At 36.3% G+C, this 17579-nt stretch overlaps 1 protein-coding gene across 1 annotated transcript in view; it reads right to left on the reverse strand.

Annotated features, from left to right (window-relative positions):
* Window positions 1-17579, reverse strand: part of LOC101283131 (hypoxia-inducible factor 1-alpha inhibitor-like) — a 124658-nt gene that overhangs the window by 45734 nt on the left and 61345 nt on the right. Inside the window, 2 exon segments of the mRNA XM_049713822.1 lie at window positions 6063-6125; window positions 6836-6954. Coding sequence (XP_049569779.1) covers window positions 6063-6125; window positions 6836-6954 — 182 coding nt within the window.

Genomic DNA, 17579 nt, shown 5'->3' on the forward strand with positions numbered 1-17579 from the left:
TTCTTTCTCTTTTACTTAGCCTTGATTAATATTTTAAAGGAGAAGGGAAAGAGAGGAGAAGGAAGAGGTTGGAGGGGAAGAAGTGGCCATTTGTTGAGTGTGTTCATAATAGGTCCTTAGTTATTTGTTTTACATGTACTGTCTTATATAATAATCACAATTCAATGAGATTAAATTAATTATTATCATCTGCAATTTAGTGACAAAGAACTAGGGATGTTATGATAGAATATGAGGGTAAAAAGCACAGATTGTACTGAGACTGACTGACTTTGAATTCTGGCTCTACCACTTAAAAACTTTGTGATTACTGGCAAATTACTTAACCTCTTTGTGTCTTAATCACCTTTTCTATTAAATAGGAATAATGGTAGTAGTTATTTCAAATGGTCATGATTAAGGATTAAATAATTTATTATACATAAAGAACTTAGAATAGCAAGTGGTTTATAGTTAGTTCTCAATATGAGGTAGCTCCAAAAGCATGCAAATATTTAAAAACAACAACAGCTAGTAAGTGGCTAAATTTGTACTTGAACACTGGAATACCTACTTCCAAAAGTAGAGCCCTTTAACACCCTTCAATTGAAACACAGGTATCACCAATTCTATAGTTTTAATGAATATTCATTGGTTTTTAATGTCAGAAAGGAACTTTAAAAGATAACTGTTGCCCAAAGTATGTAAGAATATAGAAGAAACCCAATGAGTCTGAGTGTCCTATTGTTTGAGCGTCCTGGTCCAAATGAATTATGTTCCATAGTGGTAAATTTGGAAATGAAACATTTCAAAGCCATGATTAGAGATTTATAAGAACAAAAAGATTGGAGTTAGGAAAATCTTTCCCTAGTTTTTAACAATAGTGAATATTAAAAACTACATTATCAGTTAAGTCAACACTGACCCCAGGGAAACCCCCGATAGCATCATCAAGCAACATGTAGGTTTCAATATGGATTCTATATAAAACACAAACATGGGGCTTCCCTGGTGGCGCAGTGGTTGAGAGTCCGCCTGCCGATGCACGGGACACGGGTTTGTGCCCCGGACCGGGTAGATCCCACATGCCGCGGAGCAGCTAGGCCCGTGAGCCATGGCTGCTGAACCTGCGCGTCCGGAGCCTGTGCTCCGCAACGGGAGAGGCCACAACAGTGAGAGGCCCGCGTACCGAAAAGAAAAAAAAAAAAAAAAACATGAACATGGGCAAGTCCTTTAACAAACCTATACTTCATTTCTCAGAACTAAAAAAAAAAAAAATCCACAAATGAAGGAGTTATAGCAGAAGGGTCCAATGAATGCCAGCTCTTAGATTCCAAGATGTAATGCCTCAAGGCTTGCAAAGTTGCTAAGTGCTCTATTTGTCAAGAACAGAAAAAAGAAATACTGGTTCTATCGGTGTCAATAAATGTGTTAAACAACATTTAGTCTGATCCTTTGAATTTTAAAAATAAATACAGAGATAAGACTTCCAAATGAAATATAAATAGGCATGGAATTAACCGTAAATGTGATGGTCAAATTTTATCTAACACTTAAATTCAAATGCTGTCCGTTCAAAGGAGTCTAAAAGGGAAGTACCACTTTTAGTCCTTGCAACTGTTATTTGAGCATTCGTGGTTTAATTTGATACACCCTGATTTCACTGCATAGATCATTATAGTAAATGCAGCATATCACATGTGCTTATTAACTAGATGTTACCTGTTAGAAGATGACAACCTATACATTTTGAAACTATGAAATTAAGATTCACTGAAGACAAATTAGAGTAATTAATCACATTATCATGTGTCACTCAGATAGGCAAGAATAAGACAGCAATGAAAGGAAAGATGGAATCCAGTTACAAATTTGTAATTTAGGTGAAAATCTGATACCGGCTGAGCAACATTCAGATTTCAAACATGACTCAGCGTCACTTTATTCCCTTAATTGAACAGTATTATCATAAAGTTTTAGTTAGCAGGCGAAGCTAGTTTTGAGGAAAATACACTGCTGCTAGCAGTTTGGTTGTCTTTACATCTAAAATACGTTAGCTCAGGGAACATAGTCATTTCTGCCCTTCATAAACCTAGTAAAAATATCTAGTAAACTGCCAAATCTTAACTCATTTTTTCATCTTTTCTTCAGTGACTTTTGTTCAAGATTATTTTATTTTCACCCACCAAGCATGTGCCTAGGATGCTGCAACCAACTGATCACAGTGCTTTCTCAATAGAATAATCAGAACATAAATACTTCTGAACCCTTCACCTCCCTCATACATCATTAAGGCCACTACCAGATTGATACTAGAAAAAGCCATTTATCCCTCCTTTGATTTTATAACATCATATAGAATGTGTAATTTGTTATCCATAGTGCAGTAATTTGAGTCTTTGTGGAGCTATCTACAAAGAATTTTCTTTATTGGAATTAAACTCTCTGAAACTGGCACTTTTTTATCTTAATTATCCTTACAAAGTCTACTGCAACATACTGAGGATATTCAAAGAATACGTAATAAGTAAACATGGCATGATACATCTGCCCTGTTGCCAAAGAATTCCAATCATGGAATTAAGATTAGACCTGTGGAACAATCAGAAGACAAAAATAGTAACTTAGACCATCAATCTGTGGTATCGAGAATACATTTTGAGAGTTCAATAAAGGAAATCCTCATAATGATATATTATTTGACCCTCAATGGATTAGTAGGATGTGGGTGAAAAAAATAGGAAGATATAAGCAACAGAGAAATTAGCACACTGTGTTTCTCCCTATTGGTGCATTAAGTTTTTACTGGGGAGAAGTGAAAAGCATCATTTGATAAGGGCAAGTGAGTTTACTTTATGGAGGACCTTGATATTCAAAATTATTACATCATGAGAGAGGTATAAAAGTAACTGGCTAGTTCTCCATGACAGAGCCACTCTCCATTTCCCACTAAACTATATCTAAAGACAGTAAAAATAAAAGCAAAATCTCATAGCAAGACTACTGCTTACTCAACTCCTGTCAAAATCTAGGAAAATTTCTATAAATTACAAAAATGAAAAATTTTACTGAAAGGGCAATCAATAGTACACTAATCCTGCAAAAAGTAGGCAAGCATATCTTTTGTCTTTCTCTACCTTCTTCTTCAGTGGCTCAAAAAAACAAAATGTGTATCCAGAAAAGTCACCATATCCCATCTGTCACAGTATATTACTTTTTACATTCAGATGGAGATTTCAAATACAAGAAAGGTACGGAAAGTTTTGTTTTTTGGAACATGACACCCTGGGAGGTGTGAAACCTACAAATAAAGGAGTATATAGGGAAATATAGAAAGAGAAGCACTAAGAAGTGTTACATACTTAGGATTCTAGTCTCTTTTTCATATGCACGACCTCTTTCAAAATTCTAGAGAACCAAACAGTGAAGCAAGAAAAAAGCAGATGTGGGCTAGTACTGCACAAGAAGTTCCCATCCAACTTTATCTGTTGGAAAGAGAGTCACCCATCACTGGGATGGAAAGGTATACCAATAAAAATGTCTATACTTGGATGCCAGCCCAAACTTGATCTAGATAGATCTACCATTGTGAGACAAGAAGCCATGACCTTTTGAGACAACATCAGAAAGTCATGAAAATAGAAGATGTTGAGAATGAAATGCAACGGAATAAGATAAAAAGAGAGCTGGAATTGATAAGGAAAATAATGAGGAAATTAAAAGTCAAATAATTGAATTAATATATACAGAATTAGTAAAAGCAGGATATAAAAAATAAAACTGAATAAAATCCAACATCAAAATAATAAACAGAATGCCTAGATAAGAAGTCAGAATTTTTTCAGATGCTTTTGAAATATTATATGAAAAAAAATGAAGCTACATAGCTCTATTTCAAAATGGAGTTTTGAAAGACATAAATGTGAAACTCAGTCAATTTGACTTAAATAAATGTAAAGACAAGAACAAGACTAAGACACTATCAAGGGAACAAGGACTAAGAAGATATACCCATTTACCCTTCCTGAAGAGAGACTGGAGATGGCCCAGAGAGTAATCAAAATTAAGTATTTGAAAATAGAAATTTTTGAATTGAAGAGAATGGAAGTGAGCAGTAAAAATAAATATCTGAGTTGATGCTGTTTTTAATTTAAATGAAATACCAAATTCAAATATGATAAAATTAAGATTGGAAGGGAACATCTGTAATTTGAAAAATCAATTACAATAATATGAGGATACAAACTAATGTTATATTTATAAAGATGAGATGTGGACAAAACAAAGTTTTATTAAACCCCTTGCTTTCTGTAGAGAAGAAAGAAAAGAGAACATTACACTTGTGACTTTAATGATTAGGAAACAATTTGAAAGCTAAGGAAACCACTTATATAATTAAAACCATAAAATACGTTTTACAAAACACTGAAAGTATTAAAAAATATCTTTAAATATATAATGTTAAAATATATATAGTTATTAATATTTTAGTACAAATGGTTTAAACTCCTCTCTTAAAAGAACAAGATTTTAATTAGGTCAAAAAATAAATAATCTTATGAGGCACAGCTAAACAATATCATACAGAAAGGTTAAAATAAAAGAATGAATAAATATGTTTTAGGCAAACATAAAGTAAAGCAGCAGTTGAAATATATACGTTAAATAAGTAGAATCTAAGGCAAAGTCCTTAGAATCTAAGGCAAAAAGCAAACTGAAAAATTTTTACATGGATCAAATCTACTTTTAAACATAAGTTGATAAATTCATGGACTTTCATAAGGTTAAAAAAAGCCCATAACATTGAAATATGTGCATCAAAAATAGCTTGAAATGAAAGGAGAAAATAATAACTCAATATCTAAGAGAATTTAACAAAATTCTTTCATACATTACCAAAGAAAATATTTGAAAAGATAAATAAGGGCACAGATAATTTAAATGATAAAATAACAATGTCAAATAAAGCATATATATTGAATTTTGTACCAAGATGGCAGAATAGGAAGCCCCAGGTCCTCCATTCCCTAAGGAGAAACCTACTCAACAGTAATACATGGACAAATACCTTTGTGAGATATTCATAAACCAGTTCATCTAAACCAGTGGAATCCAAAAAACCAAAACAAATGAACAAACATAACCAAACAGAAACAGAGTTATAAATACAGAGAACAAACAAGTGTTTGCTAGAGGGGTAGGGGGAGGAAAGCAATAGGTGAGTAAGATTAAGAGGTACAAACTTCCAGCTGCAAAATAAATGAGTCACAGGTATGAAATGTACAGTGTGGGAATACAGTCAACAACTATATAATATCTTTGTATAGTGACATACGGTAACGAGACACTGTGGTTATCAGTTTGAAATGTATAGAAACATTGAATCACTATGTCGTGTAACAGGAACTAACATAGCATTGTAGATTAATTATACCTCACAAACAAACAGAAAAAGAGACCAGATTTGTGGTTACCAGGGTCAGGGGGTTGGGGGTGAAGGGGACTTGGAAGAAGACAGTCAAAAGGTACAAACTTCTAATTAATAAGATAAATAAGTATTAGAGATGTAACGTAGAACACGATGAATTTATTAACACTGCTCTACGTTATATATGCAAGTTGTTACGACAGTAAATCCTAAGAGTTCTCATCACAAGAAAAAAGTTTTTTTCTATTTCTTTAATTTTATATATAAATATGAGATGATCTTCACTAAATTTATCGTGACAATCACTTCATGATATATGTAAATCAAATCATTATGCTCTATACCTTAAACTCATATAGTGCCGTATGCCAATTATATCTCAAAAACAGAAAGAAAATACAAAATGCACACACGCACGCGCGCGCACACACACACACACACACACACACACACACATACGACAGGATGTCAACAAGATGGCAGAATAGGAAGCCCCAAACCCTCTTTTACCTAAGGAGACATCTATTCAACAGCAATACATGAACAAATTCCCTTGGTGAGATATCCATAAACCAGTTAAGAGGGTCCCACCACTTAGTTGTGTGGAAAACTAGCTGTATCTAAGCTGGTAGGAAAATTCATGGCACTCACTCACCTAGTCCTCCCCTTGGCACTCTGCGGCATAATCAGGAGAAAACTCCGAGTTCCTGGCTTCTCCCTGGGGAGGAAAAGAAAAGACTGAAATATTCATGCAACATTCAGACTTTTGGGGAAAGTACCCAAGGGTCTGATTTCTGTCTTGCCTGAATCTAAGCACTAACTGGAAAAGGTGTCAAGTTGCGAGCTGCTGAGAACAAAGGCAACAATTTAGACTAGCACCTATTCACTTGCCATAGTCCCTCCCCCACAGCTCAGCACAGAAGAAGCAGGAAAAAATCCTCAACTCCTGGCTTCTCCCTGAGGAGGGAGAGTTGGAACATGCAGCCAATGTTCTAGCTTTTTCCTGAGGGCTGCTCACGAGACTGGTTTCTGTTTTGCCTATCTCAAGGCCCTAATGGAACCCAGAATATTCTAGGTGCCTGGGTGCCACAGAGAAAAAAAAAGAGCTGGGAGCCTCCCTGCCATTCCTGAGGACCAGTGGTATAGCAGGCAGAGCTGACACAACTTGGAGGCCTCTCCCTGGGGGGAAAGTGAAGAGTAGAGCTGGCACCCAATGTTCCTAACTTCAAAACATATTACAAAACTATTGGGAAAAAAATATATATATATATATATATATATGGCCCCGACATAAAAACAGATCTATAGATCATGGCACAGAATAGAGAGCCCAGAAATATGAACAGAGGACATGAGCCCGAAGTCACCAGGAGCACCCTGCAGACTCTGTGCCCTGTGCCTTCCTGGGAAATTCCACACTCCACTCACCTGGACCAGGCCCTCAGCTCCTGCCGCGGGCGTCCCTGACGGTGTTCAAAGAAGAAAATAGTTCCTGATGGAGGAGACTGAGCGGAGGAGGCAACTTCCCCAGGCTGCTGCCAGATGGGCTGGTTCAGAAACAGAGAGTAATGCCCTGAAGCTGCCCTTAAAGGCAAATGTTTGAGGGACAGGCACAGTTGGTCTTCTGGCACGAATTTTAGATACCTCCAAGCTCCCAGCAAAAACTGCTTCACTCGGATTTCCCTGGTGGCGCAGTGGTTGAGAGTCCGCCTGCAGGGGACACGGGTTTGTGCCCCGGTCCGGGAAGATCCCACATGCCGCGGAGTGGCTGGGCCCGTGAGCCATGGCCGCTGAGCCTGCGCGTCCGGGGCCTGTGCTCCGCAATGGGAGAGGCCACAACAGTGAGAGGCCCGCGTACAGCAAAAAAAAAAAAAAACTGCTTGCCTTGAGGATAGTGGAAAGGCTTGTCGAGTTTGCTGTAGCCTTGACCTTGACAGACTTAGCATGGGAGCCCTAGGTGGCCGGGCCAGAAGCGCCCGCGCTACGCCAGGCCCTTTGGTTCCGTTCCTGAGGAGCTAGAGATTTGCCGCCCGCGCATGCGCAATTCACTCCCTCATTCTGGCTTCCGCAGCCCTGCCCGTCCCGGGTGTTTGAGACATACATTTTGCACAGATGGTCTGGCCTCTGGGGCCCGGCTGGCTTCTGCAGCCCTGCCCGGGCTGGGTGTTCGAGACATACATTTTGCACAGATGGTCTGGCCTCTGGGGCCCGGAGCTACTGCCCTGTGGCTCTGATTGGGCGGCAGGGCGGGGCGGGAAGCAGCAGCACTCAGGACTGTGATTGGTGATGTGAGCTAAACTCCTTATACAGGAGTCTGGGAGGAGGTGGGGCCTTAGCACTCCTGCTCCCAGGTGTTTCTCATCCCAGGACTCCCCTGCCTGCCCATAGATTTTTTTTAAAAAGCAGCGAAATTTGGACAAGAGTGCAAACACTTCCCAATGGGGAAAGGATAGTCTCTTTAAAAAATTAGTGTTGGGAAAACTAAATATTTGCATGCAGAAAATGGAATTGGACCCTTCTCTTACACCATACACAAAAATACACTCAAAATGAATTAAAGACTTAAATGTAAGGCCTGAAACCATAAAACTCTTAGAAGAAAACATAAGGAAAAAACTTTATAACATTGGTCTTAGAAATGAATTCTTGAATATGAGACAAAAAACATGGGCAAGAAAAGCAAAAATAGACAAGTGGGACCACATCAAACTAAAAAGCTTCTACGTAGCAAAGGAAATAAGAGTAAAAAGTCAATTCACAGAATGAAAGAAAATAATTGCAAACCATGTATTTTATAAGGGGTTAATTTCCAAAGTATATAAGGAACTCTTACACCTTATTAGCATAAATAAATAAATTAATAAATAAATGGATTAAAAAATGAGCAAATGACTTGAATTGACATTTCACCAAAGAAGACATAAGAATGGCAAACAAGTATATGAAAAGGTGCTCAACATCACTAATCATCAGGGAAATGTAAATCAAAGCAATGAAATATCACCTCACAAATGTTAGAAGGGCTATTATCGAAAAAAAAAGAAGAAGAAGGAAATAGTAAGTGTTGGTGATGATGTGGTAAAATTGGAACTCCTGTGCACTGTTAGTAGGAATGAAAAATGATGCAGCCACTATGGAAAACAGTGTGGAGTTTCCTCAAATTAAAAATAGGACTACCATATGACCCAGCCATCCCAATTTTGGGTATTTATCCAAACATATTGAAAACAGAATCTTGAAATGCTATTTGCACTCCTATGTTCATTGTAGTATTATTCACAATAGTAAAGAGGTAGAAACAACATAAATGTCCATCAACGGGTGGATAGATAAAGAGAATGTAATTTTCATTTATTCAGCCCTAAAAAAGAAGGAACTCCTGACACATGCTACAACATGGATGAACCCTGAAGACATGGTAAGTAAAACAGGCCAGTCACAGAAGGACAAATTCTACATGATTTCACTTGTATGAGATATCTAAAAGTAGTCACACTCATAAAATAAAAAAGTAGAAAGGTGGTCACCAGGGAATGTGAAGAGGGGGAAATGGGAGTTGCTGGTCAATAGATATAGAGTTTCAGTCATGCAAGAGGAAAAAGTTCTAGAGATCTACTGTAAAACAATTTGCATATAGTTAACAATGCTGTACTGTATACTTACAAATTTGAGTTGACTTCATGTTATGTGTTTTTTACTACAATAAAATATACATATATGAATATATGTATCACATTTATTTGGGGGAAATTTACAAAATAAAATAGGTCTCAAATAAATTTTAACTGATCACCTAAATCACAAATTTTACAGAATAATTTATCTGGCCATGCCATTATAAAACCAAAAATTTTAAATAAAAGTCTAAAAAGGGAAAAGTATGCTATCCTGGATAAATACTGCTGTAAAAGCATAAAGAAAACACAACTAAAAACTAAGGTGTATTTAATAATGTAAAGGAAAATTATATATATATTTAAAATCTTACATATGGGAAAAACTTCACTATTCAGCAAATTCCTACCCTTCAACCTCTCACATTACAGAAAGTTATGAGGACAATAAAGTCTAGTTAAGAAAATAAGGAGAACAGAAATTTGTTGAAAAAAAAGTTGTAAAAACAATAATTTAAAGGTTTTATCTTAAATACTATAAAAATATGTAAATCAAACATATCTAATAACAGTACAAAATAAAAATTTAAGTAGCCAAGATATAACAACAGATGTGGGATTTTTCTTAATTTACAGAGAATTACTGTAAACCACACTTGTCCTCTCATCTTCAGAGCCTGTATAGTATATCATGGAGGAGTTATGAGCAGCCAGGCCGAGAGGCCAGTAGAAAAAACCCAGATGTATGAAGATCCTTTGGGAATTCCCAGAAATATTCAGGAAGGACTTGGAAGGATCACAGTTGTGAATAAATTGCAACATGGAGCCAAGGTGATTTGAGAAATGGTTCTTTGGTGGCTTTGTTCATAAACGTTGATTGATTTGGTTGATAACACTGAAATTAATTTGAGCATGGGGGCATATCTCATTCAAGATGAAATTCTGAAAATAAAATGCAATTTTTTCTAATATAAAGGATATTTCAATATAATTGTCTCTATATTTTTCCATCACCATATCTCTAAGACATCCATTTAAAAATTTATATATAGAAAGTACCTGAAACCAGGTTTGACTAACATTAATATTGGTATTTTCTGGATCATTGAATTCTGTGTGAATTTTGGCATATTTCTATACACTATTTTTTTCACTGTGTAAAATTTTTATCATTACAATGTATCATTTTTATGAAAACCATAGTTTTTATTGTACAAATGCTGATATTTGGAACACAGGCATTTGTCTTCTCTCCCTCTCAAGACTCCATTGTAATGAGAGTGTACAACTCTGAAAAGTAATACATTCATAACACAGAAGAAATCACGTCAAGAGACATCAACAGGGCAAAGTCTATAGCATAAGAGAATGCAATAAATTACTGGAAAATGGATTGTAGTTGAAGTGGGTTGACAAAACAGTTGAAGTACTTGCAGTCCAGAATAAATACATGGGGGAGGTTCAAAGTTGCGAATGGAACACCGTGGAGTCAGTAGATAAGAGGAGATGTGAGAGGGAAATGTTAAACAAGAGAATTTGTTACAGTTCTGAAAACAAAACTGCCATTTGCTAGTCAGCCCTCTGCCCATTCCCCATAACCCACACTTCAAAATGAAGGATTGTCAACCCATTATTTTCCGTCTGAATGAAAATCAAAAGGCTTTACTTAAAAGGAAAGAAAGATGAAGGGAAGGAGGGAGAGAAAGAGAGAGAATGAGAGAGAAGGAGGGAAGAAGGAGGGAAGGAAGGAACCACCATGGGATAGCTAAGACTTGAGGTTGAGACTCTCATTCCAGCATTGGAAGCCAACTTCTTATCCACACACCCTATCTGAAAGCCTTCCTATCCATAAACCCTGTCCACTGACAATGAACTTTCAGTAAACTTTCCCATTTTGGAGAAGAGGCTATGGTTAAAATTGATCTCCATACCCAGCAATAGAAGAAACTCAGATTAGCTACTGAGAATATTTAAACAAGTCCTTTATTCTTAAATATGAATATCCATGAGCCAAAAGAAAATATGAAAAAAGTAGTAGCACAAAGGAATAATATAAAATTAAAAATAAACATAACAATAAATCCCAGAGGAAATATAATTTATATAGTTTAAGGGAACAATTTTTAATGCGTCCTAAAAGATTTAAAGTTATAGCACCAATAAAATATAAATACAATGCTAACAAAAATTATCAATCTGAAAAGAAAAAGACCTTTTGGAAGTCAATAGATTAATTGTAAAAAAACAAAGACCTGGGAGATAATTTTCTTTTTTAATCTCTGATCTCAGAGCAAAGCAAACAAAACAAAAAATAAATAAACTATGAAAAAACAGGGAAGAGACATAAAGGACCATTCAGGATGTTCAATATCCTACTGACAATCATTCCAACAAGAAAAAGTAGGTGAAAATGAAGGGGAGGAAAACAACAACAACAGTGACAATAGCAAATTCAAAAGTGTTAAAGGAAAGCATTATTATTTAGAATGAATGTGTCCAGGGAGTGAAGTACTAGACACCGCCGCAGATTTTCAAAATTAAACATGAGACAATAAAAGTTTACAGGGAAGAGAGAGAAAAGCAGGTCACCTATAAAGGTCTAAAAGTCAGTTACACCAAATACTAGAAGATAATGGAGCAATGGCTCCAAGGAATGAGGGAAATGCCTTTGAATTCTAGAATTTTATACTCAATTAATCACTCAAGAAGAAGAGTAAATTAAGGTATTTTTGACATGTAAGGTTCAGAAATTTGAGCACCCACGATTCTTATTTGTGTGTATTTGAGGATATACTCCAGGAAAATTAAGGATAAAACCAATATACAGGAAGACATAGCTGGGAAACTGTAGGCAGAAAGACTAGAGCTTAAAAAGCCCAAAGAAGGGGGAGGGGATTTCATGTAATGGAAAACATGGTTGAATTGGATAAATTTGACTAAATTGCTTAATATTAAGTAATTAATATTATTAATATATGACTGACCTATCTGAATCTAAGCTAGGTCCAGAATATAGCTGAACCTGTCCAGCCCACAAACTGGTGGCTCCCAGACATCCCTTTGACTTGAAATGCATTGTGATACTTTAGGATGTAAGCAATGTTGCTGCAGTGTCCCAGACACAGTGTTCAGAAGAATCCCTATTTCTTCATGAAATTCAGTATAGAACTGGTAGTGTAGAAAAGTTTCAAAAATTCACAGAGATACTTAGTGTTTTGAGGGCTTTCATCTGTAGGCATCTGTGGTATGAATCCATAATAAACTTACTCTCTTTCAAGAGTATCATTCCTATAAAAGGAACTGCCAGTAGAAGAGAGAGGATGACCACACACCTTTTTCAACATCAGCAAGGAGACCAGAGAGGAAAGCCATGAGATTAATTCTTCCTAAACACCCACTAAATACCTTCTGAAAACAAGAAATCACTGAAGTTTGGGGTAGGGTAGTATCAGGTTAGAACTATCAGTGAAGCAGTGTTCCTGATCAATGAGCCATCAACCTTTAGATTATCAATATGAACATAGCTTAAATCATACTCACAAGCTCATGAAAATAAGGAACATTCATTTTACATTAGGGAATTTATTAAAGATTACATTGCAAGAGTAATTAAAAGGAAAAAACATATTTTTCCTTCTCAGATGATGGCAAAAAAAGCATTTGATAAAAATTAAACACCTGCTCCTGGCTAAAACTCTTAGAAAGCAAAGAAAGGGATACTTACTTAGGAACAAAAATCATAAATCCATACCTAATATGATACTTAATGAAACACTGGAGTCATTCCCACTGACATCAGAAGCAAGACAATGATGTGGACTATTTCCATTATTAGTTAGCATTTTCCTGGAAGTTCTATCCAAATTTAATAAAACGTTGAACAGAAAGGGGTAGAAAAATTATCATTTTTTGAAGAATATAAGATTATGTGCCCAGAAACTCCAAGAAAAATAGACTTAAAATTCCTAGAATCAGGGCTTCCCTGGTGGTGCAGTGGTTGGGAATCTGCCTGCTAATGCAGGGGACACGGGTTCGAGCCCTGGTCTGGGAGGATCCCACATGCCGTGGAGCAACTAGGCCCGTGAGCCACAACTACTGAGCCTGCGCGTCTGGAGCCTGTGCTCCACAACAAGAGAGGCCGCGATAATGAGAGGCCCGTGCACTGCGATGAAGAGTGGCCCCCACTTGCCACAACTAGAGAAAGCCCTTGCACAGAAAGGAAGACCCAACACAGCAAAAATAAATAAATTAATTAATAAACTCCTATCCCCAACATCTTCTTTAAAAAAAAAAAAATTCCTAGAATCAGTGAGAGTTGAGCATGTAAAAAAATTTTTTAATTAACAGATATCTACATTTTTATATAAAACAATGATAACCAGTTAGGAAATACAAAAGAAAAAGTTTTGAATTACAATAGTGTCAGTACTTTTTACTTTTTCTATGAGTAGGCAAAACTCTTATAATGAAAGAAAGGTGATAACTGTACTGAAGGAAAAATAACTCAGTGAGATACAGTTGTGATTCATTGTGTGCTCTGCCCAACATGAATGATGAACAGAAACTGTGATGTAGGAAGATCATCTAAGGGTGTATGTATGGTGAACCCGAGGGGGAAGAGACCAGAGTATGAAATGCCAGCAAGAGTACAGCTGTGGCAAGAACTAAGAAAAAAAAGAAGGGGGAAAGTGAAAAGGAGAAACATCTTTGAGAAAGAATTGATAGAATTTTATGAGAATAGAATAGAGACTGAAAGGGAGAAAAGGTCTAAGGTGACCGCAAGTATTTCTTCTCCTTGATGGACTGGAGTATGGAGTGGGAGAAAACCAATGTGAGGAACCAGGAAGAAAAGCAGATCATGAGAACCAGTTCGGATATAGTGTGTTTCAGAAGTGGTAGGGTGTTCTTAACAAGTTCAGGGTATTAGATATGCTGTTTATGTCGATGTGTAAGTTAGGTACGATGATAGCCGCACTTAAAATACAAACCTCATGCAGCAAGTAAAAGAGCCTTCAAAGAAAGAGGGCAATAGACAAGATGGTGCCTAGATGCTAGTGATAATGAGAAATAGAGGACTGTATACTCAAATATTATACGTTTCAAAAGGAAGAAGCAATTGTGGTCTGTAAGACAAATATGGGGGCTATCGATTAATTTAACAAAACAATTGTTATTTCAAAAAATATTGTATTTTAATACAAAATACATTATGATTCTGGCTTAAAAATGTAGTCTCCATATGACCCAAACAATTGTAAGTCTCAAAGTCAGTCTGTTTTATAATTCTATTAGATTAGACACTCCTAGAGGGATAAGGGTAATTCTATTCAGACTTCATAAATTCTATATTCTATAGCGCAGGGCTACGTTTCCTTCTGAATCGTAATGAAGAAAATCTGGCAATGCAAAGTCCCACGTACTTATAATATCTTTGAGTCATCACAGCAAAAACTCACAAAGTTATTTAGCACAGGTGCTTCTGAAGTTGAGACACGTTTGGGGAGTTCAAAGAGCCTGTGGTCCTCAGACTCTTACCTTCTCCTGGAGTGATTCTGTTCTAACGTTAGTACACAGAGATATAACATTAATTGTGCCATATTTCTGGGTGACCCATTAGCTGCTAGGAATTTGTTGTAGAGAGCCAAAGCTTTCCAAAATGTCTATATTTATTTGGTAGTTTCTATATTTCTTCATTTAAAGAAAATTTAAGAGAATATGGAATCACATGGAAATCATATGAATGGATTAAAGTCTTATACACCACATACTATTTTGATATACTCCTAACACTGAAAGTAGAAACTCCCTTGTCTATGTTCCTAAAACCTAAACCTATCTTTGTACTTAGATGATACTATATTTAACCACATCTAACTTTTATACTATACTGAAAGACCCTTGGTGCAGAGACAATGTTTCATTCATTTCTATATTATTGTTTACAAAAACACTGTCTTGCTATCGTAAGCATTCGTTAAATATTTCTCAACTCAGTGGATGAATTAATCAAGTTGATAATTTTAAAGCTGCATTCTTATGAAGCAATTCAGTAAGAATCCCTAAGATAAACGATATTAATTATTCAATTTACTGAAATGTAGAGTTTGATTAAGGAGTTTTCTGGCTACCTCATCATTCTAATTTCCATATATCATTTGGTTTGAATCCCAGTTTAGAAATTCTTTTTGTATCCTGCTTTCTTGCCTTGAACTCTTCAAGCAAGAGCAATGTATTAAGGTGTTTACTTATTTTATAACTACTAATTTTGTAGACTCTCAGGATTCACTATTCTTGGCCATAACTTTTAGTTGTAAATGATATGAGATAAAGAAACAAATTGTGAAGGAGAAAGAGATTTGAGTGAGATTCTATGCTATGTGAGTCATGAGAGTCAATGACATCAGATTTTTGTAGAAAAAATATTTTATATATATATATATATTATGAACTTATATAGTACTGAATGAGTTTTCTTGGTATTTGTATCACTCTGAATAAATCTGACTGTCCATATGCACAAAATGGAGGACTTAAGGTTGAAATTCAGTTCAATAATCGTTCATTCAGCACCCATATGGGAAGGTCTGTGCTGGGTGTCATGGTGTGCAAAGATGCAAGCCCTGTTAGAGCTTAACGTTTATTGGGGAAATCAGGCATGTGAATTACAACTAAAACTAATAAGTAATACAAAATGTTCTATCTCTGTGACTATGAGTTTTTTAACATCTATGATCCTGAATTTACTCATTTACAAAATAATGAAAGTAGTAGAACCTATTTCAGATTATTTTTATGAGAACAAAGTAAGATAATTTATATAAAGCTCTTAGCATAGTACATGGCACATTAAAATCACTCAACAATGATATCTATTACTAGTAATTATTTTAAATGATGCAGAGAGAGGTGTCATAGACAAGAAAATGATTAGCTCTGTTTGTAAGATGAGGGTTTGGGGATTGAATCAAACAGGGAATAGTTTATGGAAGAAGGGATATAAATTTTAAAAAGATGAAGAGATCGCAGACACCCAGGTACTAACATTGGGTTTCCCACTTATTAGCTATGAGGTTCCATAAACTTTCTGAGACTGTTTCCTCATCTGTAAAATGAAAATTATAATATATTTTATAGGGCTGAATGAGGGTTAAATAAGACAATGTATGTGAAAGTATTGCGTGACTTATAGCAAGCATTGACAAAAAGGAAAGAAAGAAAGGGAAAATAGGGACCTCCCTGGCAGTCAGTGGTTAAGGCTCCACGTTTCCAATGCAGGGGGCATGGGTTTGATCCCTGGTAGGGGAACTAAGATCCCACATGCAGCATGGTGCGGCCAAAAAAAAAAAAGAAGGAAAATAATAAATAATAAAAGTGCTAGAGTGTTGTATCAGTTCTCTATGGCTGTGTAACAAATCACTCCAAAACTTAGTGGCTTAAAATATCTATTATTTCACAGTTTTGGTGAGGAATCCAGGTGCCATGTATCTGGGTCCTTTAGCTCAGGCTCTCCCACAGGAGAGAACAATTGCAAGAGAACAATTACAGTGTTGGCTTAGTCTGCAGTCTTTACAAGGCCCAACTGTGGAAGGATCCACTTCCAAGCTCACTCACATGGTTGTTGGCAAGATTGAGTTCTTCACTAGATATTGGACTGAAAACGTTAGTTTGTCGATGGCTGTTGGCTGTAAGCCACCCTTAGTTCTTTGCCAAATAGGCTACTCCATAGGACTGCTCACAACATGACAACTTGCTTCATCAGAAGGAAGAGCCAGAGAAAGAGCCAGAGAGAGAGAATAAGATGGAAGTCACAGACTCCTGTAATCTGATCTCAGAAGTGATTATCTCCTCACTTTTACCAGATTCTATCTATTTGAAGCAAGTCATTAGGTCCAGTCTTTACACAAAGGGAAGAAATTACAGAAGGGTTGAATGTCAGAAGTCAGGGATCATTGGGGGTCATTTTAGATGTTGCTTACCACAGGTGTTCACACTGATGATGGATGTTTATAAACATAGTGCTTAGGTGCATGGACTCTGGAGCCATACTGCCTGCATTCAAATCCTGCCTCTATTCCATGATAATTTGTTATTCAGAACAAGTTATTTAACCTCTTTATTCCTCTGTAAGGGTAGAAGAAAATAATTCCTACAACATTAGGAATAAATAAGTTAATACATGTAAAGTTTTTAAACAGTACCCAAGACAAAGTAAACCCTCATAAAATATTAGCTTTTGTTGTTGTTGTGCTCATTATTGTTCTAACTGTAGAAAATAGAGGCAAAATGTACCAAGTCACAGAATGATGGAAAATAAAGGAGAAAAATGACTCAAGTGAGCCTATCTACTCTCGTAACACATCTCCCCAAGTCATCATGGGAAGACTTGTTGTGTGGATCAGGCTGGCTGCTTGAAACAAGGCCTGCAAATTGGGAAGTGCATTATGTTTTGTTGTAACAGGAACTCATATGGGGGCAAGGAGGCAAAACTTCCCCACTACCGGGTGATGGGATGAGCCATATCACCATAGGCAAAGGAGAGCTTTCCTGGTAATACCTCT

This window comes from Orcinus orca, chromosome 8 (assembly GCF_937001465.1).
Source record: "Orcinus orca chromosome 8, mOrcOrc1.1, whole genome shotgun sequence".
Lineage (NCBI taxonomy): Eukaryota > Metazoa > Chordata > Mammalia > Artiodactyla > Delphinidae > Orcinus > Orcinus orca.